This window comes from Hyla sarda, chromosome 6 (assembly GCF_029499605.1).
Source record: "Hyla sarda isolate aHylSar1 chromosome 6, aHylSar1.hap1, whole genome shotgun sequence".
NCBI classification, from domain to species: Eukaryota; Metazoa; Chordata; class Amphibia; order Anura; family Hylidae; genus Hyla; species Hyla sarda.
In genome coordinates, this window is record NC_079194.1 from 256,989,213 (window position 1) to 257,013,179 (window position 23,967).

At 45.1% G+C, this 23,967-nt stretch overlaps 1 protein-coding gene across 1 annotated transcript in view; it reads right to left on the bottom strand.

Annotated features, from left to right (window-relative positions):
- The window catches only part of LOC130276965 (solute carrier family 22 member 6-B-like), an 87,268-nt gene that overhangs the window by 41,674 nt on the left and 21,627 nt on the right, over window positions 1-23,967 (bottom strand). The window contains exons 3-5 of the mRNA XM_056527048.1: window positions 20,505-20,659; window positions 12,035-12,203; window positions 10,361-10,481 (exon numbers count right to left, since the gene is read on the bottom strand). Coding sequence (XP_056383023.1) covers window positions 10,361-10,481; window positions 12,035-12,203; window positions 20,505-20,659 — 445 coding nt within the window. The remainder of the gene's footprint in view (window positions 1-10,360; window positions 10,482-12,034; window positions 12,204-20,504; window positions 20,660-23,967) is intronic.

Here is a 23,967-nt window from a genome sequence, read left to right on the forward strand (position 1 = left end):
CCTATCTCGACCTCCTATCTCGACCTCCTCTCCTGTCCTCCTTTCCCGTCCTCCTTTTCCGTCCTCCTTTCCCGTCCTCCTTTCCCGTCCTCATATCTCGACCTCCTTTCCCGTCCTCCTTTTCCGTCCTCCTATCCCGTCCTCCTATCCAGTCCATCCATCCTGTCCTCCTATTCCATCCTCCTATCCCAACCTCCTATCCCGTTCTCCTATCCCGTCCTCCTATCCCGTCCTCCTATCTTGACTTCCTATCCCGTCCTCCTATCCCGGTCCTCCTATCCCGGTCCTCCTATCCCGTCCTCCTATCCCGACCCGTAATATGTGTACCAGTTATTGAAATATCTCCAGCCGTACGGAAGTTATGTGGGAACAGACATTTCCCATTGATTTGCATGGGACTTTAAACAAAAACCCCGACCCTCACAAATGGGGGTAGTTAAGGGTTAAATTAACTATCCTATATTTGAAGTTGATATAAAAGTAACATGTGACCAAGTATTATCGCAATATCTCAAGCCGTTTGGAAGTTATGCAGTAACATATATTTCCCATTGACTTGTATGGAACTTTAAACATAAACCCCGCCCCTGGCAAATGGGGGTGAGTAAGGGTTAAATCACCTATCCTATGCTTGTTGTTGACATATAAGTAACATGTGTGCCAAGTTTCATGTTAATATCTTTTGCCGTTTGGACGTGATGCTGGAACATACACACACACATACACACACACATGCACACACACATACATACACACACACGTTGAGTTTTATATATATAGATTAGAGTAAGAGGTGAGAACCAATAAAACACACTTAAAACCACTGACCAAATCACATGAAATTAATGTCACGTATGTAATAGTATATAGAACAGGGTTCTGTCTATACAGTATTACATACGTGACATTAATTTGATGTGATTGGGTCAGTGGTTTTAAGTGTGTTTTATTGGTTTTCACCTCTTACTCTAATTTTGAATAAAAGTTATGTTTTATTGGAACACATATTTATATATAGGCACCTTGCTCATTCAGGATGGCACATGCGAGCTGTGGCAAGAAGGTTTGCTGTTTCTGTCAGCGTAATGTATAGAGCATGGAGGCGCTACCAGGAGACAGGCCAGTACATCAGGAGATGTGGAGGAGGCCGTAGGAGGGTAACAACACAGCAGCAGGACCGCTACCTCCGCCTTCACAGATGAAAGCAGGTTCACAATGAGCACATGTGACAGACGTGAGTCTGGAGACCCCGTGGAGAACATTCTGCTGCTTGCAACATCCTCCAGCATGACCGGTTTGGCGGTGGGTCAGTAATGGTGCGGGGTGGCATTTCTTTGGGGGGCCGCACAGCCCTCCATGTGCTTGCCAGAGGTAGCCTGACTGCCATTAGGTACCGAGATGAGATCCTCAGACCCCTTGTGAGACCATATGCTGGTGCGGTTGGCCCTGGGTTCCTTCTAATGCAAGACAATGCTAGACCTCATGTGGCTGGAGTGTGTCAGCAGTTCCTGCTAGACAAAGGCATTGATGCTATGGACAGGCCCGCCCATTCCCCGGACCTGAATCCGATTGAGCACATCTGTGACATCATGTCTCGCTCCATCCACCAACACCATGTTGCACCACAGACTGTCCAGGAGTTGGCAGATGCTTTAGTCCAGGTCTGGGAGGACATCAGGAGCATGCCCAGGCATTGTAGGGAGGTCATACGGGCATGTGGAGGCCACACACACTACTGAGCCTCATTTTGACTTGTTTTAAGGACATTACATCAAAGTTGGATCAGCCTGTACTGTGGTTTTCCACTTTAATTTTGAGCGTGACTCCATATCCAGACCTCCATGGGTTGATAAATTTGGTTTCCATTGATAATTTTTGTGTGATTTTGTTGTCAGCACATTCAACTATGTAAAGAAAAAAGCATTTCATATGATTAGTTTATTCATTCAGATCTAGAATGTGATATCTTAGTGTTCCCTTTATTTTTTGAGAAGTGTATATGGCCAACCCAAACACAAAGTAAAGTAAAAATCTCATCAATGTACCTGGTTCTGTAATCTGCTGTGGATGATACTGCATAACACACAAAACCTCAAGCAACATGTACAAACAAGAAATCACATAAGCACGTAACATCCACAAAAAAAATCTGTGCTTATACTGTAGAACTACATTGTATGTAAACAACCATTACCTAGAGATTACTGCACCAATCTTTAATTCCCCATTGCAATACCTAAATTCTGAAGTCAGGACCACATTCCTTTTTCCACAAAGCCACCCATAGTCATAAGTTGTGTATACAAAAAAATCCACATTTTGATACTGCTCATTTAACTTGAACTCCTTTGTGCATATCTGACTGACCAGTTGTAATTACCTCTGTAGGTACATTATATATATATATATATATATATATATATATATCCCACACACACACAAACTGGTATGACTGATGGAATATTTGATAGCCAAAAAAGTAAATAGAATAATTAACAAATTAAGAATCCCCCTACATAAGGAGAGACCACTCCACCCTTCACTGTGTTTTTTTCTGTCCTCTCGGACTGATGGATGGTTTCCTCTTAGAGATCTTATACAGTTACACAAAAAAATATGTGAACCCTTTGGAATTATATGGATTTCTGCACAAATTGGTCATAAAATGTGATCTGATCTTCATCTATGTCACAACAATAGACAATCACTGTCTGCTTAAACCAATAACACACAAAGAATTAAATCTTACCATGTTTTTATTGAACACACCATGTAAACATTCACAGTGCAGGTAGAAAAAGTATGTGAACCCCTAGACTAATGACATCTCCAAGAGCTAATTGGAGTGAGGTGTCATCCAACTGGAGTCCAATGAATGAGATGAGATTGGAGGTGTTGGTTACAGCTGCCCTGCCCTATAAAAAAAACACCCACCAGTTTTGGGTTTGCTTTTCACAAGAAGCATTGCCTGATGTGAATGATGCCTTGCACAAAAGAGCTCTCAGAAGACCTACGATTAATAATTGTGGACTTGCATAAAGCTGGAAAGGGTTATAAAAGTATCTCCAAAAGCCTTGCTGTTCATCAGTCCATGGTAAGACAAATTGTCTATAAATGGAAAAAGTTCAGCACTGCTGCTACTCTCCCTAGGAGTTGCCATCCTGTAAAGATGACTGCAAGAGTTCAGCACAGACTGCTCAATGAGGTGAATTAGAATCCTAGAGTGTCTGCTAAAGACTTTCAAAAGTCTCTGGCACATGCTAACATCCCTGTTAGCGAATCTACGATACGTAAAACACTAATCAAGAATGGATATCATGGGAGGATAACACAGAGGAAGCCACAGCTGTCCAAAAAAACCCATTGCTGCACGTTTACAGTTTGCACAAGAGCACCTGGATGTTCCACAGCAGTACTGGCAAAATATTCTGTGGAAAGATTAAACCAAATTTGAGTTGTTTGGAAGAAACACACAACACTATGTGTGGAGAAAAAGAGGCACAGCACACCAACATGAAAACCTCATCCCAACTGTGAAGTATGGTGGTGGGGGCATCATGGTTTGGGGCTGCTTTGCTTTGTCAGGGCCTGGACAGATTGCTATCATCGAAGGAAAAATGAATTCCCAAGTTTATCAAGACATTTTGCAGGAGAACTTAAGGCAATCTGTCCATCAGCTGAAGCTCAACAGAAGATGGGTGTTGCAACAGGACAACGACCCAAAGCATAGAAGTAAATCAAGAACAGAATGGCTTAAACAGAGGAAAATACACCTTCTGGATTGAGAGTCCTGACCTCAACCCAATTGAGATGCTTTGGCATGACCTCAAGAAAACTATTCACACCAGACACCCCAAGAATATTGCTGAACTGAAACTGTTCTGTAAAGAGGAATGGTGAAAAATTACTCCTGACCTTTGTGCACGTCTGATCTGCAACTACAGGAAACGTTTGGTTGAAGTTATTGCTGCCAAAGGTGGTTCAACCAGTTATTAAATCTAAGGGTTCACATACTTCTTCCACGTGTACTGTGAATGTTTACATGATGTGTTCAATAAAAAACATGGTAAGATTTAATTCTTTGTGTGTTATTAGTTTAAGCAGACTGTGATTGTCTATTGTTGTGACTTAGATAAAGATCAAATCACATTTTATGACCAATTTGTGCAGAAATCCATATAATTCCGAAGGGTTCACATTTGCAACTGTATATAGTTTATTCTCTATATTATTTAATTTTTTTCTTTATGATATCCGCAGAGCAGGTCTGTGATCACATGTTTTGTGGTGTTTCTCTCGGAGCCATCTGAGAAGGGGGACTTTTCCTAAGGGTTGGCTCTGTTTGTCAAGGTTATACTAGCCAGGATTACAGGCTTTTGTTCTTGCTGACGGTCTCTTCGTGTTCGATGGGTGCTGCCATGTTTGCGGATGTGAGGTCACGGGTGTAGTGTCACTTCAGTCTAGAGCTCTACTTTCCACTCAGGTACCAGCTATACTGCGGCTTTAGTTTTTAGGTTGGATGCCAAGCAGAGACTCTCTTCTTGCCTCTTCTTTGAGGCAATGCTATATATTTTTTTGCATATTGCAAAGGCAGTGTGTGTTTCTGTAGTCGGTTGAAGCAGCCTTGGATCCTGCCATGTTTGGGATGGGGTCATGTGATGGGCTCCATCTGGGGTTCTTTAAACCTCAAGGATGGAAGGTCTCTTATCCAGCTGTTCTGTATCATATTCACTACAGATGCGTCCCTTGTAGGCTAGGGAGTGCATCTTCTGGACAGCTCTTTGACTATACAGGAGAAGCTATTATCATCGAATCTCCGAGAGATGAAAGCTATCCTGCTTTGTCTCCTGTATTTCACTTCCCTCACTCAAGACAAAGAGGTAAGGATTCAGTCAGGCAACATGACAGCAATCCTCAACATGCAGGAAGGTGCAAGATTGCAATGTCTCCTCAAGATAGGTCTGATCCTGGATTGGGTAGATAACATTACCCATTTATCTTCAATTTACATTCGGGATCCCTCCATGTGATAGGCGATCGCCTGAGTTTAGGCTTTTCAACAGGGGAATAGGCGATTCATCCAGACCTATTTTAGGAAATCACTTTCAGGTAGGGTATACCAGAGATAGAGCTAATTGCAACCAGGTTAAACTCCAAGGTGGATAGATTCTGCTTCCTTTACAGATGCCAATCGGACGAAGGGTCTAGCACCCAAAACATGTAATTGGATTAATAAAGCTTTGAAACTTTATTTAAGTTTGATCTTTCCATGCTGAGTGCAGCGCCTATCGAGGGATATTTCTTTGCACACTCCTTTACAGGGAGGAAAATCCTGTGTCGATAGGTGCTTTGTTGATCCCATGGAGATTCAGGATGGCCAACCTCTTCACTCTTGTTTTCTTGATACTAAAGGTATTGCTGAAAATCAGGCGAGACCAAGCTTCAGCTATAGCCATTATCCCATTTTGGCCCAAGAGAGCTTGGTTCACCCAACTTCAGATGAGTTGAGGACAATAATGGAGACTTCCCCCAGAGCAAGCATGAGTGTCTGGCCAAACGCAGCTCTACTGAAATCCCACAGATATTCAACCTGACAGCCTGGAGGTTGCTCAGTCCTTTTCCTATTTATAAGGGCTTTCCTATTCTGCAATGGGATTTGTTGGTTCTGCTCAGGGGGTTGACTTCTCCCCCCTTTGAGGCATTGGAGGAGGCAGAGCAAAAGTTTATTGCCTGGAAACTGGTATTTCTCCTCGCTGTTATTTCTGCAAAAAGAATTGGATGACTCCAAGCCGTTTCAGCATTATACACAATTTCTGCAGGATCGTGTATTGCTAATATTTCTACCAAGGTTTACTCCAAAAGTCCGTTCTTTCAAGAATATCAGAGAGGTAATATTTTTTCCTTTGATGGCTCTGCTTCTCTTCTCTGAAGAAGAGAAAGGTCTTCATTGCCTTGAAGTAGCAAGATGTCTTCATATCTATGTGCACAAATTTAAATGGGTACTCTAGTGTAAAACATTTTTTTTTTAAATCTGGTACTAAAAAGGTAAACAGATTTGCAAATTACTTCTATTTAAAAATCTTAATCCTTCCAGTACTTGTCAGCTGCTGTATGCTCCAGAAGAAGTTGTATAGTTCTTTTCTGCCTCACCACAGTGCTCTTTGCTGACACCTTTGTCCTTGTCAGGAACTGTCCAGAACAAATCCTCATAAAAAACCTCTTCTGCTCTGGACAGTTTCTGACACAGACAGAGTTGTGAGCTATACAACTTCCTGTTGAGCATACAGCAAATTATAAGTACTGGAAGGATTAAGATTTTTTAATTGAATTAATTTACAAATCTGTTAAACTTTTTGGCACCAGTTGATTAAAAAAAAAAACTATAAATACATGTTTTCCACCGGAGTACCCCTTTAAGGATTTTTAGAAAAGATGAAAATCTTATTCACAAAGATTTTAAACCTACCTTTGGGCAATGGATTATGGAAGCTATCCGAAAATCCTCTATATTACAGGATTTGGAACCACCAAAATTTGTGAGAGCTCATTTTACTTGGGCCATCTCTACATCTTTTGCGGAAAGACGCCTTAGTCCTTTGAATCTCATCTGTAGTTCAGCTTCCTGAAGTTCCCAGTCAATTTATATAACTCACTATAGATTAGACTCTATAATCTCCAATTACTCATCTTTTGGGCAAACTATATTAAAAAGTACCTGTCACCAAATAAACTTTTCTAAACCAACTTAGGCTATGTTCCCTAACTACTCCTAACCCCCTCCTCCCATACTGTTATTCTTGCTCACATAGTGCAATCTTCTAGCAGGAGAAAATGGGCGTTTCCCAGCAGGCATGACATCATTGAAGCCTTCTTGGGGACCACTTCCTCCCTCACATTGTTGCAGTACTGTGATGAATAGAAGACATCAAGCTCTGTGCATCTTTCAGTAAGGCTCTGTGCAGCAGATATTCAAGCTCAGTGCAGAGAAATACTTCCTAAGTTATGTCTCCTGACTGTATTAATTGCAGCAGGGAACAGAACAGAGTCACCTAGTGGCCGTTTTTCTATTACATTTTAAACATATTTATGTTGATAATTTTAAAAGTAAGTGAATAGGAAAGTGTCTGCTAATTACATAAGGATATATACCAAAGGGTCCCATTAAACCTTTACACCCTATACCATATTGCATCTGCATTATAATAAGGTTTAGGCCTTAAATTAACCTCCTGTACTTTGGAGAGCTCTATGAAAATACATGTACACCAGAGAAAAAATAGAGCTGAAAAACTCCAGATTAAAAGTTACAAAATTTTATTTCAAAATCTTAGGACTTAAAATATGAGGCATTAACAAACAATAACACTCCAATATAAAACACAGTGCAATACCCGACAAAATGTAATACAAAATGCTATCATGCATAAATAATAGTGCACAGGATTAGATGCAATGCCAGTTTGAAGTGAATAAGGGGTTCGGTGACAATAAGGACCTCATTATGGATGAGTGCAGATAGGATCCCCAACTGTGGGGAGGGAACTACCTTATTTTTCGCCGTATAAGACGCACTTTTTCTGTCCCGTCTTATACGGCGAATACACCCCTATCGCAGCGGCCCCTGCGGCCATCAACGGCCAGGACCAGCGGCTAATACAGGACATCACCAATCGCGGTGATGCCCTGTATTAACCTTTCAGACGCGGCGATCAAAGCTGACCGCCGCGTCTGAAGGGAAAGTGACACTAACCCGGCTGTTCAGTCGGGCTGTTCGGGACCGCCGCGGCGGTCCCGAACAGCCCGACTGAATAGCCGGGTTAGTGCTTACAGGACACCGGGAGGGACCTTACCTGCCTCCTCGGTGTCTTCTCCGTTCAGGGATCCCCTGTATGACGGCGACGGAGAGTGAGGATACCCGGCCGGCAGCAGAGACGTTCCGGAGCAACGGGGACACGGCGACAGCGATGGAGCGATATCCAGGGCAGCGGTGACGGGTCTGGAGTGCCGGGGACATGTGAGTATTACCTCCTATGAAGTGGTCTTCAATCTGCGGACCTCCAGATGTTGCAAAACTACAACTCCCAGCATGCCCGGACAGCCAACGGCTGTCCGGGCATGCTGGGAGTTATAGTTTTGCAACATCTGGAGGTCCGCAGGTTGAAGACCACTATTGGGTTCAAAATCTTTAATTTTTTAGATTTTGCACCTAAAAATTGGGTGCGTCTTATACGCCGGTGCGTCCTATTGGGCGAAAAATACGGTACCAGGTTCGCATACCAGTTAGTGGCACAATATGAGTTAATTTATGACCAGTATAAACACAACAGGTCTTTTACTCATGGGATATGTAAACTTTGCTTATTCACTTCAAACTGGCATTGCATCTAATCCTGTATTACATTTTGTCGGGTATTGCACTGTGTTTTATATTGGAGTGTTATTGTTTGTTAATGCCTCATATTTTAAATCCTAAGATTTTGAAATAACATTTTGGAACTTTTAATCTGGAGTTTTCCAGCTCTATTTTTTCCTCTGGTGTACATAGTTACATAAGGAACACTATATTAAAAGTTTTATTTGGTGACAGGTACTCTTTAGGTTCTGCCAAGCATAAGAGCCCTCACATGGGGTCTTCTACTGCTAAATACCCATCTGTGCTGCTGGTAGGACATAAGGGAATGTTTAATTTTTAACAATAATTTGTTTTCCCTTGGTAATAACAGCAGCAGATAAATATCCCTTCCTCTGTGCTGCTGTTAGGAATAAGGAAAAACAAAGTATCATTACAAATTAACGATTGTTGTTGCAGATTTAACATTGGTCACTAGATGTCAGTACACTGCTTTTCAGCTTGCAGTTAAAGTGAATAGCCAGCATTTATCATTGTAGGTGTAAGTGAATAGCCGGTGTGAGGTGTTTTTTTGCGCCCCCGTAGATCCATGCGTCCGCTCCGCCCCCAGCTCTCCGAACATTTCCGAAGCTAGAACTGGGGGAGAGCAGAGCAAGGGGAGGGAGGAGGTTCACGCCCCCTCCCTCATCTCCCCTCCCTGAGCTTGGCTGCTCGGCTGGACGCAGATCTCTACGGCACGCCCCCTCCCTGTGGACATAGATCTCCAAGGCAGGTCCCCTCCCTCATCTCCCCTCCCTGAGGACATAGAGCAGTGCTCCCAATGAGCTCTATGTGTAAAGGGGGACATACCGTGGAGATCTACGTCCTCAGTTCGGGGAGATGAGGGAGGGAGCGTGAACCTCCTCCCTCCCCTTGCTCTGCCCTCCCCCAGTTCTAGCTTTGGAAATGTTCGGAGAGCTGGGGGAGGAGCGGACGCATGGATCTACGGGGGCACAAAAAACCACCTCACACCGGCATTTATCATTGTAGGTGTAAGTGAAGCATTTTTCTACACATTGGCCGACATTTATCATTGTCTTTAGACTGTTTTTTGCGCCTTTTTTTGCCCCTTTTTGTTTACACATTTCTGCAGATTTTTAGTTGCAATCCACTGATTTTGAGTTGCAATCCACTGATTTCGGCAATGCACATGATATAGAAGGGATTTGTCATTGCGGCTTTTTGTAAAAAGGAGCAAAAAAAGGCGCAAAGCCATTGAAAAGTCTCTAAAACTACACCAGCCCAGACATGGTGTAACTTTTTGGTGTATGTGTAGACAGAAATTTTTGAAAATGTGACCTGCACAAAATTTATCAAAGCTCTTTTTCCTTTTAATAAATTTGGTGCTCCTACACATTATCAGCACACACAAAAAAAAAGGTGTAAAAAAATGCTTCACTTGCACTGCAATGATAAATGTGGGCCATTGTTTTTGTGTGTGCTGTAATGTGTAGGGGCACCACATTGATTAAATGGTCAAAGAGCATTTGATACATTTTGTGCAGGTCACATTTTCTGAAATTTCCCTCTTCGCATACACAAAAAAAAGCTAAGCGAAGTCTGGTCTGGCGTAGTTTTAGAGACTTTTTTGTGGTTTTGCGCCTTATCACAAAAAGGCGCAGTTCATAAAATCCTTCCATATCATGTGTATTGCCGAAATCAGTGGATTGCAACTAAAAATCTGCAGAAATGTGTAAACCAAAAGGCGCTAAAAAAGGCCAACAGGAGAGAGGCGGTGTTTTTTGTTTGTTAGTTTTTTCAAAGCATAGTAGACCACACTTTTGGGTCTTACCAACAAAAAAAACAAAAAAACAAAAACAAACAGAAGCCACTAGATTTGGTCTTTAAAATTCAATGGTTATGTCACATGTGCACTGTGGTATACTTTGGGACACCTTTTCAAGTGACACTTTTATAAATTTGTCAGCTAACTGAAACTGAATAAGACATTTTAAATTTATTGGACTTAACCTCAAGAGTGATAAAAGTTCCATTTTTTTCCCCATTGATCCTTGCTGCTCGATTCAGGCTCCAAAGGGCATGTTGGGAACGCTTTTTGAGTGCAAGCCAGCGGTACGATTCTGGGACCCACCTGTTTTTGGAAAATATCAGAGAGGGCTGTGGTTAAGTCAATAAATAAAACTTTAAACATGTCTTTTTTTTTTCTCACTAGTGGTTTCTTACTTACCTTACCTGCAGATTAACAGATAGATTGCTTAAAGGGGGTTCTCCGGCGATAAACAATTTGTTTTAAATCAACTGGTGCCAGAACGTTAAACAGATTTGTAAATTACTTTCATTTAAAAATCTTAATCCTTCCAGTACTTATCAACTGCTGTACTCCAAAGGAAGTTGTGTAGTTCTTTTCTGTCTGATCACAAAGCTCTCTGCTGACACCTCTGTCCATGCCAGGAACTGTCCAGAGCAGGAGTAAATCCTCATAGCAAACCTCTCCTGCTCTGGACAGTTCCTAACATGGACAGAGGTGTCAGCAGAGAGCACTGTGGTCAGACAGAAAATAAATGTAAAAAGAAAAGAAATTCCTTTGTAGTATACAGCAGCTGATAAGTACTGGAAGGATTAATATTTTTAAATATAAGTAATTTACAAATCCGTTTAACTTTCTGCCCACTTTGGATAGGGGATACGATGTTTAGAACGGAGTACCCCTTTAAGTAGTTTTCCCCCTCTTCTGTAGGTACTTTGACCCACTATTTTTCCCCTTCTAGATGGTTTGCCCCTGTAAATAGGGCCTCCTATAAGTAGTATGCAATCTGTATATACGACCTCCCCAATAGGTAGTTTTCCCCTGTCACCTTGTAGATAGTCCTGAGCCCTCTACACACATCGATAATGGCCCCATAATGTAAATAAATGTTATGGATCCTTAAGGAGTTTATGTCTACCTGGAGCTGTAATTAACAACACTTTGTACAACTATGTGACAGATTCCATTTTAAGTGGAACCGTCAGCAGGTTATTAGGATATAAATCAAGGACATGGCTGTATAGGGCTTTTGACCCTGTCCCGAAAGAAAGAACACACTGACCTGGTGGTGTTGTGCAGATGTACAAAAAGTATGTCAAAAGTCTTACAAAAGTATGTAATCCTGGAAGAGATCAGCTACAGTGGCTTCCCACGTGGAGCAGACCAACATGAAGACAATGGAGAATGAGAAGAGAAGAAAATGGAAGCTAACTTTGCGCTGCTGATAATGGAAAGGCCTTGAAAGTAGATGTATTGATGAAGGTTCCTTTCATTTTAAACACACAACGCATTTCTGGGAATAAACTACCCTTTCATCAGACCTGATGAAAGGGAAGTTTATACCCAGAAACGCGTTGTGTGTTTAAAATGAAAGGAACCTTCATCAATACATCCACTTTCAAGACCTTTCCATTATCAGCAGCGCAAAGTTAGCTTCCATTTTCTTATCTTCTCATGCTCCATAGCAGCCAAGGGAAATGCTTGATTTCAATCATATTATACATTCATGTAGAATTTTCTGTTATGCAATTAACTGGTTAATACATTTGTATAGATGGATTGATTATATTTCATTGTTGTAGTTTAGTGTTGTAAAGATATAAACTATTTACATCTTTCTCATATATGTACATCTATGTTATCATCTGCATACCTACCATATCAGAATAGGGAATATAAAGAAAGGTAAGGAGAGTGCCAGCTGAAGCCAACGCCAGTCTGTTATGGCATAAGCCATTCCTGCCAGCACAAGTTGCCCCAAGGTTAGACAGGTTCCTTGAATAATTGACACCGTTGGACGATATTTCTTTGGAACCCATTCCATAGCTGAGAATGGAGAATAGAGCCTCAGTGGTGGTGACGTATTTCATTTTGTACCTCTGATATCATTAAAGGGGTTTTTGCTATTATGAAAACACCCTTCCATTATACTAAGGTCAGAAAAGTAATTCTGGGTTCACACATCAACATTTTATACTCCTGAATGAGATAAAACAATATACAGTGATCCCTCAACTTACAATGGCCTCAATATACAATAGTTACAACATACAATGATCTTTTCTGGACAATTGTAACTTGAAACCAGACTCACCATACGATGTACAGACAGTACAGATCTGTGAAACATGTCAATGCCCAGAAGAACTGACCAATCAGAATGGGCATTCACTGGTAAAACCCCTGTATTACTGAAGTGTATGAACTGACTGATGTCTGGTAGCGCCTCCTACAGTACAGGGAGGTATTACATGTTCTGTACTACTCTTTACCAGTGCCAGGGATAGCTGCTCCAGGTGAGGGCAGCTCCATTTAACTTTTTTTTAGGACACTGTGTGTACTGTACAGGACCCTGAAGAAGCTCCTGTCCTCCACATAGACAGTGAATACAGCTCCCAGCAGATCTTTCTTACTTTTATATGTAAGGATTTGCTTTATCTGTATTAGTTATCTACTTATTTTTGTTTAATCCTCCCTTTTTCCTATTTTTAGATGACATTTTGGGGCTTCAGAACCAATTACCAGGTTTCCATAGAGTTATGGTCTCAACATACAAAGGTTTCAACATACAATGAGGGACCACTGTACATTGAAGGGCAGCATAATACTATAAATGACTTTGACGCTCGGGCACATCAGGGTAATCATAGTTTAAAAATGCTCCGGGACTAACTAGTTCTCGCTGTGGCTCCTGGAGGCTTCCCTGGCTGGCTTGAGTGACGTGTCTCTCCCTAGCAGTGTATAGGTAGTGTATAAGCCGGCAGGATATTGTCATGTATAAAAAGAGGCATGGACTCGAGGGACAGGGACATAATACTCCCCCTTTATAAAGCATTGGTACGGCCTCACCTGGAATATGCTGTTCAGTTTTGGGCACCTGTTCATAAAAGGGACACTGCGGAGTTGGAAAGGGTGCAGAGACGCGCAACTAAACTAATATGGGGCATGGAACATCTTAGCTATGAGGAGCGATTAAAGGAGTTACAATTGTTTAGTCTTGAGAAGAGACGTTTAAGGGGGGATATGATAAACGTATATAAGTATATTAATGGCCCATACAAAAAATATGGAGAAAAACTGTTCCAGGTTAAACCCCCCCAAAGGACGAGGGGGCACTCCCTCCGTCTGGAGAAGAAAAGGTTTCGTCTAAAGGGGCGACACGTCTTCTTTACCGTGAGGACTGTGAATTTATGGAACGGTCTACCTCAGGAACTGGTCACAGCAGGAACAATTAACAGCTTTGAAACAGGATTAGATACATTCCTGGAACAAAATAACATTAATGCTTATGCAGAATTATAAAACTACATCCCTTTCCCTTATCCCCTTACACCCTTCACTTCAATTCCCTGGTTGGACTTGATGGACGTATGTCTTTTTTCAACCATACTAACTATGTAACTATATATTGTCACGATGCCGGCTGGCAGGAGGTGGATCCTCTGTGCCAGAGAGGGATTGGCGTGGACCGTGCTAGTGGACCGGTTCTAAGTCACTACTGGTATTCACCAGAGCCCGCCGCAAAGCGGGATGGTCTTGCTGCGGCGGTAGTGACCAGGTTGTATCCACTAGCAACGGCTCAACCTCTCTGACTGCTGAAGATAGGCGCGGTACAAGGGAGTAGACAGAAGCAAGGTCGGACGTAGCAGAAGGTCGGGGCAGGCAGCAAGGATCGTAGTCAGGGGCAACGGCAGGAGGTCTGGAACACAGGCTAGGAACACACAAGGGAACGCTTTCACTGGCACAATGGCAACAAGATCCGGCGAGGGAGTGCAGGGGAAGTGAGGTATACATAGGGAGTGCACAGGTGAACACACTGATTAGAACCACTGCGCCAATCAGCGGCGCAGTGGCCCTTTAAATCGCAGAGACCCGGCGCGCGCGCGCCCTAGGGAGCGGGGCCGCGCGCGCCGGGACAGGACCGACGGAGAGCGAGTCAGGTACGGGAGCCGGGGTGCGCATCGCGAGCGGGCGCCACCCGCATCGCGAATCGCATCCCGGGGCGCTGCGGGAGCGAGAGTGTAGCGAGCGCTCCGGGGAGGAGCGGGGACCCGGAGCGCTCGGCGTAACAGTACCCCCCCCCTTGGGTCTCCCCCTCTTCTTGGAGCCTGAGAACCTGAGGACCAGATTTTTATCTAGGATATTGTCCTCAGGTTCCCAGGATCTCTCTTCAGGACCACAGCCCTCCCAGTCAACCAAAAAGAAGGTTTTTCCTCTGACCTTTTTGGAGGCCAGTATCTCCTTTACAGGAAAGATGTCTGAAGAACCGGAGACAGGAGTGGGAGAGATAAGTTTAGGAGAGAAACGGTTGATGATGAGTGGTTTAAGAAGAGAAACGTGAAAGGCATTAGGAATACGAAGAGAAGGAGGGAGAAGAAGTTTATAAGAGACAGGATTAATCTGGCACAAAATTTTGAAAGGACCAAGATAGCGTGGTCCCAATTTGTAGCTGGGAACACGGAAGTGGACATATTTAGCGGAGAGCCATACCTTGTCTCCGGGAGAAAAAATGGGGGGAGCTCTTCTTTTCTTATCAGCAAACTTCTTCATGCGTGATGAAGCCTGTAAGAGAGAATTTTGGGTCTCTTTCCATATGGTGGAAAGATCACGAGTTATTTCATCCACAGCGGGTACACCAGAGGGCAAGGGAGTAGGGAGGGGGGGAAGAGGGTGACGGCCGTACACCACGAAAAATGGGGATTTGGAAGAAGATTCAGAAACTCTGAAGTTATACGAGAATTCGGCCCATGGTAGAAGATCTGCCCAGTCATCCTGGCGGGAGGAAACAAAATGCCGTAAATAATCACCCAGGACCTGGTTAATTCTTTCTACTTGCCCATTGGATTGAGGATGATATGCAGAAGAAAAGTTTAATTTAATCTTGAGTTGTTTACAGAGAGCCCTCCAGAATTTAGACACGAATTGGACGCCTCTATCCGAGACGATCTGCGTGGGCAACCCGTGAAGACGAAAAATGTGTACAAAAAATTGTTTTGCCAACTGAGGCGCAGAAGGAAGACCAGGAAGAGGGATGAAATGTGCCATCTTGGAGAATCGATCAACGACCACCCAAACAACAGTGTTGCCACGGGATGAGGGTAAGTCTGTAATAAAGTCCATACCAATCAGAGACCAAGGCTGTTCGGGAACAGGCAGAGGATGAAGAAGACCAGCGGGCTTCTGGCGAGGAGTCTTATCCCGGGCACAGACAGTGCAGGCTCGCACAAAATCCACAACATCCGTCTCCAGAGTCGGCCACCAATAGAAACGAGAGATGAGTTGCACGGATTTCTTGATGCCCGCATGACCTGCGAGATGGGAGGAGTGACCCCATTTGAGGATTCCGAGGCGTTGGCGTGGAGAGACGAAGGTCTTCCCTGGAGGAGTTTGCCTGATGGAGGCTGGAGAAGTGGAGATCAGGCAGTCAGGAGGAATGATGTGTTGCGGAGAGAGCTCTACTTCCGAGGCATCCGAGGAACGAGAGAGAGCATCGGCCCTAATGTTCTTATCGGCAGGCCGAAAGTGAATTTCAAAATTAAATCGGGCAAAGAACAGAGACCACCTGGCCTGGCGAGGATTCAGCCGTTGGGCAGACTGGAGATAGGAGAGGTTCTTGTGATCGGTGTAAATAATAACTGGAAATCTTGATCCCTCCAGCAGATGCCTCCATTCCTCAAGTGCTAATTTAATGGCTAGAAGCTCTCGATCCCCGATGGAGTAGTTCCTCTCCGCCGGAGAGAAGGTCTTAGAAAAAAAACCACAAGTAACAGCATGCCCGGAAGAATTTTTTTGTAGAAGGACCGCTCCAGCTCCTACTGAGGAGGCATCAACCTCCAATAGGAAGGGTTTAGATGGGTCAGGTCTGGAGAGCACGGGAGCTGAAGAAAAGGCAGACTTGAGCTGTTTAAAGGCGTCTTCCGCTTGAGGAGGCCATGACTTAGGATTGGCATTCTTTTTGGTTAAAGCCACGATAGGAGCCACAATGGTGGAAAAATGTGGAATAAATTGTCTGTAATAATTGGCGAACCCCAAAAAACGTTGGATAGCACGGAGTCCGGAGGGGCGTGGCCAATCTAAGACGGCAGAGAGTTTGTCTGGATCCATTTGTAGTCCCTGGCCAGAGACCAAGTATCCTAGGAAAGGAAGAGATTGACATTCAAACAGACATTTCTCCATTTTGGCATAAAGTTGATTGTCACGAAGTCTCTGAAGAACCATGCGGACATGCTGGCGGTGTTCTTCTAGGTTGGCAGAAAAAATCAGGATATCGTCCAGATACACAACAACACAGGAATATAAGAGATCACAAAAAATTTCATTAACAAAGTCTTGGAAGACGGCAGGGGCGTTGCACAGGCCAAAGGGCATGACCAGATACTCAAAGTGTCCATCTCTAGTGTTAAATGCCGTTTTCCATTCATCCCCCTCTCTGATGCGGATGAGATTATAAGCACCTCTTAAGTCCAGTTTGGTAAAGATGTGGGCACCTTGGAGGCGATCAAAGAGTTCAGAGATGAGAGGTAGAGGGTAGCGGTTCTTTACCGTGATTTTATTAAGACCGCGGTAGTCAATGCAAGGACGTAGGGAGCCATCTTTTTTGGACACAAAGAAAAATCCGGCTCCGGCAGGAGAGGAGGATTTGCGGATAAAGCCCTTTTTTAAATTTTCCTGGATGTACTCAGACATAGCAAGAGTCTCTGGGGCAGAGAGAGGATAAATTCTGCCCCGGGGTGGAGTAGTGCCCGGGAGGAGGTCAATAGGACAGTCATAAGGCCTGTGAGGAGGTAGAGTCTCGGCTTGTTTTTTGCAAAAAACATCCGCAAAGTCCATATAGGCCTTAGGGAGATCGGTTACAGGGGGAACCACAGGGTCACGGCAAGGAGTACTGGTAACCGGTTTAAGGCAGTCCTTGAAACAAGAGGGACCCCAACTCTTGATCTCCCCTGTGGACCAATCCAGGGTTGGGGAATGGTGTTGAAGCCAGGGTAGTCCAAGGAGAATTTCGGAAGTGCAATTGGAGAGGACCAAAAACTCAATTTTTTCGTGGTGAGGTCCGATGCACATTAGGACGGGTTCCGTGCGGTAACGCACGGCACAGTCCAATCTTTCATTGTTAACGCAATTGATGTAGAGAGGTCTGGCGAGACTGGTCACTGGGATGTTGAACCTGTTGATGAGAGAGGCCAAAATAAAGTTTCCTGCAGATCCGGAGTCCAAGAAGGCCTTAGTGGAGAAGGAGAAGGTAGAGGCAGATATCCGCACAGGCACAGTAAGACGTGGAGAAGCAGAGTTGACATCAAGGACTGTTTCACCTTTGTGCGGAGTCAGCGTACGTCTTTCCAGGCGGGGAGGACGGATAGGACAATCCTTCAGGAAGTGTTCGGTACCGGCACAGTACAGGCAGAGATTCTCCATGCGGCGTCGTGTCCTCTCTTGAGGTGTCAGGCGAGACCGGTCAACTTGCATAGCCTCCACGGCGGGAGGCACAGGAACGGATTGCAGAGGACCAGAGGAGAGAGGAGCCGGGGAGAAAAAACGCCTCGTGCGAACAAAGTCCATATCCTGGCGGAGCTCCTGACGCCTTTCGGAAAAACGCATGTCAATGCGAGTGGCTAGATGAATGAGTTCATGTAGGTTAGCAGGAATTTCTCGTGCGGCCAGAACATCTTTAATGTTGCTGGATAGGCCTTTTTTAAAGGTCGCGCAGAGGGCCTCATTATTCCAGGAAAGTTCTGAAGCAAGAGTACGGAATTGCACGGCGTACTCGCCAACGGAAGAATTACCCTGGACCAGGTTCAGCAGGGCAGTCTCAGCAGAAGAGGCTCGGGCAGGTTCCTCAAAGACACTTCGAATTTCCGAGAAGAAGGAGTGTACAGAGGCAGTGACGGGGTCATTGCGGTCCCAGAGCGGTGTGGCCCATGACAGAGCTTTTCCAGACAGAAGGCTGACTACGAAAGCCACCTTAGACCTTTCAGTAGGAAACTGGTCCGACATCATCTCCAAGTGCAGGGAACATTGTGAAAGAAAGCCACGGCAAAACTTAGAGTCCCCATCAAATTTATCCGGCAAGGATAGTCGTAGGCCAGAGGCGGCCACTCGCTGCAGAGGAGGTGCAGGAGCTGGCGGAGGAGATGATTGCTGAAGCTGTGGTAGTAGCTGCTGTAGCATCACGGTCAGTTGAGACAGCTGGTGGCCTTGTTGCGCTATCTGTTGTGACTGCTGGGCGACCACCGTGGTGAGGTCGGCGACAACTGGCAGAGGAACTTCAGCGGGATCCATGGCCGGATCTACTGTCACGATGCCGGCTGGCAGGAGGTGGATCCTCTGTGCCAGAGAGGGATTGGCGTGGACCGTGCTAGTGGACCGGTTCTAAGTCACTACTGGTATTCACCAGAGCCCGCCGCAAAGCGGGATGGTCTTGCTGCGGCGGTAGTGACCAGGTTGTATCCACTAGCAACGGCTCAACCTCTCTGACTGCTGAAGATAGGCGCGGTACAAGGGAGTAGACAGAAGCAAGGTCGGACGTAGCAGAAGGTCGGGGCAGGCAGCAAGGATCGTAGTCAGGGGCAACGGCAGGAGGTCTGGAACACAGGCTAGGAACACACAAGGGAACGCTTTCACTGGCACAATGGCAACAAGATCCGGCGAGGGAGTGCAGGGGAAGTGAAGTATACATAGGGAGTGCACAGGTGAACACACTGATTAGAACCACTGCGCCAATCAGCGGCGCAGTGGCCCTTTAAATCGCAGAGACCCGGCGCGCGCGCGCCCTAGGGAGCGGGGCCGCGCGCGCCGGGACAGGACCGACGGAGAGCGAGTCAGGTACGGGAGCCGGGGTGCGCATCGCGAGTGGGCGCCACCCGCATCGCGAATCGCATCCCGGCTGGAAGCGGAATCGCAGCGCACCCGGTCAGTGGATCTGACCGGGGCGCTGCGGGAGCGAGAGTGTAGCGAGCGCTCCGGGGAGGAGCGGGGACCCGGAGCGCTCGGCGTAACATATATGTAACTATGTAAGAGAAACGCCACTTAAGATGGCTGGGGAGCAATCGCTGGGACCCGGCCTGAGGACTAGTTACCCAGGTCCCAGCAGTATTTTTAAACTATGATTACTCTTATATGTACGAGCATCTGAGACTAATTTATAGTATCCTGGAATGGCAAAGCTTGCAACAGTTTTATGCTGCCCTATGAAACTGATGACAGTCCCTCTAACAGATGCTAAAATCAATGCTGCTGTATGCCATACCGCACAATCCGTTTCTCATAGAATTCCATTATAAAAAGAAAAGCATGGTAACATGTCCATCATCATAGTCATTTTCGAATTGATTTTTTCTACTGACGTCTCTGTGGGATTATATAGTCAGTTGGTGTAAAGGTAGATTAAATGGTGTGTATGTCTAATACAGTGGTCCCTCAACATACGATGGTAATCCGTTCCAAATGGACCATCGTTTGTTGAAACCATCGTATGTTGAGGGATCCGTGCAATGTAAAGTATAGGACAGTGGTCTACAACCTGCGGACCGCCAGATGTTGCAAAACTACAACACCCAGCATGCCCGGACAGCCAACGGCTGTCCGGGCATGCTGGGAGTTGTAGTTTTGCAACATTTGGAGGTCCGCAGGTTGAAGACCACTGGTATAGGAAGTTGCACTGTACTCACCTGTCCCCGCCGCTCCGGACCGTCACCGCTCGTCACCGCTGCCCTGGATGTCGCCTTCCATCGCTGTCGCCGCGTCCCTGGGGTGTCCCCGACGCTCTGGCAATGCCTCTGCTTCCCGGCATCCTCGCTCTCACGTCGCCGCCATCACGTCGCTACGCACGCTGCTACTATTGGATGACGGGACGGCGTGCGCAGCGACGTGATGACGACGATGGAGAGCGCCGACGATGCATGGAATCCCGAAGAGGATGCGCCGGAGCCCCGAGGACAGGTAAGTGATCGTCAGCAGACCACATGGGGCACCGTAAACGGCTATCCGGTGGCAGCTGAAGCATCCCAGAGGCCATCCCATGTTGAAATTATCGTATGTCGGGGCCATCGTAGGTCGGGGGTCACTGTACACCCCCCCTGACTGTACAATCCCACCCATCACCTAATATAATAATAAATATTGACTCACTTAATCCAAGGTCATTAATGACGAGACCACAAATCCCCATGCCAGTCATAAAGCGGAACACACAGTAGGCAGAAAAATTAGGTGAGAATGCAGCACTTGTTCCCATTGATGCTATCTGCAAAAGACAGCACAGGATCACCGTCCGTCTCCCAAACCTGCAAGGAATAAGAAGTCAGCAAATGAACTGGTGCCAGAAAGTTTAACAGATTTGTAAATTACTTCAATTTTAAAATCTTAATCCTCGCAGTACTTATCAGCTGCTGTATGCTCCAGAAAAAGTTGTGTAGTTCTTTCCAGTCTGACCACAGTGCTCTCCTGCTCTGGTCAGTTCCTTTACTTTAATAACTTAAAAAATAAAAACATTATGACCATTTCATTATGTGTCATTTATAAAAGATGCGGGGGACTTTCTGTTCCCAATTTTCTACGTTACTATTGAGCCTCACAAATATCCAATAACCAATCAGATTGCTTCTTTCGTTGAAAAAAGGCCTCTGAAACATGATATACCGTATTTTTCATCCTATAGGACGCACCGGCGTATAAGACGCACCCAATTTTTAGGGGGAAAATCTAAAAAAATAAAGATTTTGAACCCAATAGTGGTCTTCAACCTGCGGACCTCCAGATGTTGCAAAACTACAACTCCCAGCATGCCCGGACAGCCGTTGGCTGTCCCGGCATGCTGGGAGTTGTAGTTTTGCAACATCTGAAGGTCCGCAGATTGAAGACCACTGCAAAGGAGGTAATACTCACGTGTCCCCGCCGCTCCGGACCCGTCACCGCTGCCCTGGATGTCGCTCCATCGCTGTCGCCGTGTCCCCATCGCTCCGGAACGTCTCTGCTGCCGGCCGGGTATCCTCGCTCTCCGTCGCCGCCATCACGTCGTTACGCACGCCGACGCACGTACGCGACCACGTGATGACGAGGAAGGAGAGCGGCGGCCATACAGGGGATCCCTGAACGGAGAAGACACCGAGGAGGCAGGTAAGGTCCCTCCCGGTGTCCTGTAAGCACTAACCCGGCTATTCAGTCGGGCTGTTCGGGACCGCCGCGGTGAAATCGCGGCGGTGCCGAACAGCCCGACTGAACAGCCGGGTTAGTGTCACTTTCCCTTCAGACGCGGCGGTCAGCTTTGATCGCCGCGTCTGAAGGGTTAATACAGGGCATCAACACGATCGGTGATGTCCTGTATTAGCCGCGGGTCCCGGCCGTTGATGGCCGCAGGGACCGCCGCGATAGGGGTGTATTCACCGTATAAGACGCACCGACTTTTTCCCCCCGAATTTTTTCTTATACGGCGAAAAATACAGTAAGCAATCTGATTGGTTGCCATGGGGAACTGCACCATACTTCCTCTACCCAGGTTTTGATAAATCTCCCCCCTTGGTGAGACAATCTTCTGTCAGTATCCCTTTATGCCCTCAGATTTAGGTCATGTTCACATGGCGGAATTTTGCTGAGTGTGGTGGGATTTTGGCGAAATTCTGTGTTCTCTAAACACAGAATTCTGCAGAAATTCAATACCCATTGAGTTCAATGGGATTCCGCCCGCAAATCCTCAAAATTTAAAGGGGTACTCTGCTGCTCAGCGTTTGGAACAAACCCACTCCCTTAATGCAAGTCTATGGGAAGGGGCGTGATGGCTGTATGATGTCATAAGGGGGCAGGGCTATGATGTCACAAGCTCCCGGCGCCGGCTCCAGCACTCGGAACAGTTTGTTCCAAACTCTGAGCAGCGGAGTACCCCTTTAAAGACATGTGTGTGAATGGGACAGGGTAATCCCATTGAAGTAAATGTGCAGTCAAATTGGGATGAATTTCAGACAGAATCCCACATGGAAATTTCGCTGAGTGAACATGGTCTTAGACAGGTAGCAGTATTTTAGGTGTCTTCACCCTTCCATAAGTGCAGAGAGGGGGATGTCCCCGAAATTCTGAAATCTAAGGATGTGAAAAAACACTGAAGGGAGATAGGCTCTGTGTTTCCGGACCCGTAAAAAACTCTGTGATATATTGTATATATATATATATAATGATTTTAAATATATTGAGGGAGATTTATCAAAAACTGTGCATAGGAAAAGTTGACCAGTTGTCCGTAGCAACCAATCAGATTTATTTATTTTTTTCATTTAAAAAAAGGCCTCTTAAAAGCTAAAAGAAGCGACCTGACTGATTGCTATGGGCTATCCTCTGCACAGGTTTTTATAAATCTCCCCCATTGTGTAAAAAGATGATAATTTGTACATTTTCAAGATAAAAAAAAGTGGCAAATTTAGAAATGTGAACATTGCTGCATGTGTTTTTTATTATTTGTGTACGAGGCAGAAACTCTGTGTCCATCACGAGACCATGGACAGATGTTTAGGCACTGAATTGTGTTTAGTGGATGACTGCAAGCAGTGATCCTGGAAATGATAAGAACTTACAAAGTATAGCATTCCTTTGCATAAGCCAGCTTGTTTATGAGTAGATGTTATCTGCTCTCGTATTTAGTTCTACACTTAATCACATGTATTGTCTGCAATGGGATTTTTAATCTGTGTTATATTAATTGAGGATATGTTATTGCTTAACCACACCCAGAATTTAGACAAGACAATCTTGATGCTTTTAATCTATCAAGACTAGCTAATAATATGTTTTATGTTTATTATGTTTTAAGTACTGTAAAAACCACTGTAAGAAAGGTCCAGACAAAATTAGACCCTGTTAAATTGTGCCAAGATGTCCAGAGACAAACTGCATTGATAAGACAAACGGCAACAACCGGTTGTCAATTTATTCATACATTTTCAGGAGGTGCAACAGAGGAGCAGAACAACGTTTTAGGAATAGATGCCACAAAAATTAGTATTTTATGAGAAAAATAAGTGTGTCCTATAACAGATATGGTGGGGATCAAAAGTTTGGGCATGAAGACCATATTTGTACAAGTATCTCTTTATAGTGGAATAGTGTACCACAACTCCAGTGTCTGCCAGATCTTTCTGGAGGGATTGTGCAGTAAAATGTGGGTTTTGAATTGTTTTTCTCACAATCCTGCGAGCTGTTCTGTCTGATATTTTTCTTGGTCTTCCAGATCTTGCTTTAACTTCCACTGTTCCTGATGACTGCCATTTCTTAATTACATTCCGAACAGAGGATATTGACATCTGAAAACATTTTGCTATCTTCTTATAGCTTTCTCCAGCTTTGTGAGTGTCAACTATTTTCAGTTTCAGATTTCTAGACAACTGCTTAGAAGAACCCATGGTGCTGATTGTTGGGGCAAGGTCAGATGAATCTGGGCATTTAAAACCTTTGAGATTGACATCACCTGGTCTTCCCAGATGATGATTGAGAACAATCCATGACACTGGCAGGTCTCAGCTTTGCAAAGGGGGCAGTACATGCTATAAATTCTGCAGGGTGCCCAAACTTTTGCAGACGCCATTTTTTTGTTTTCTGTTATTTTGAA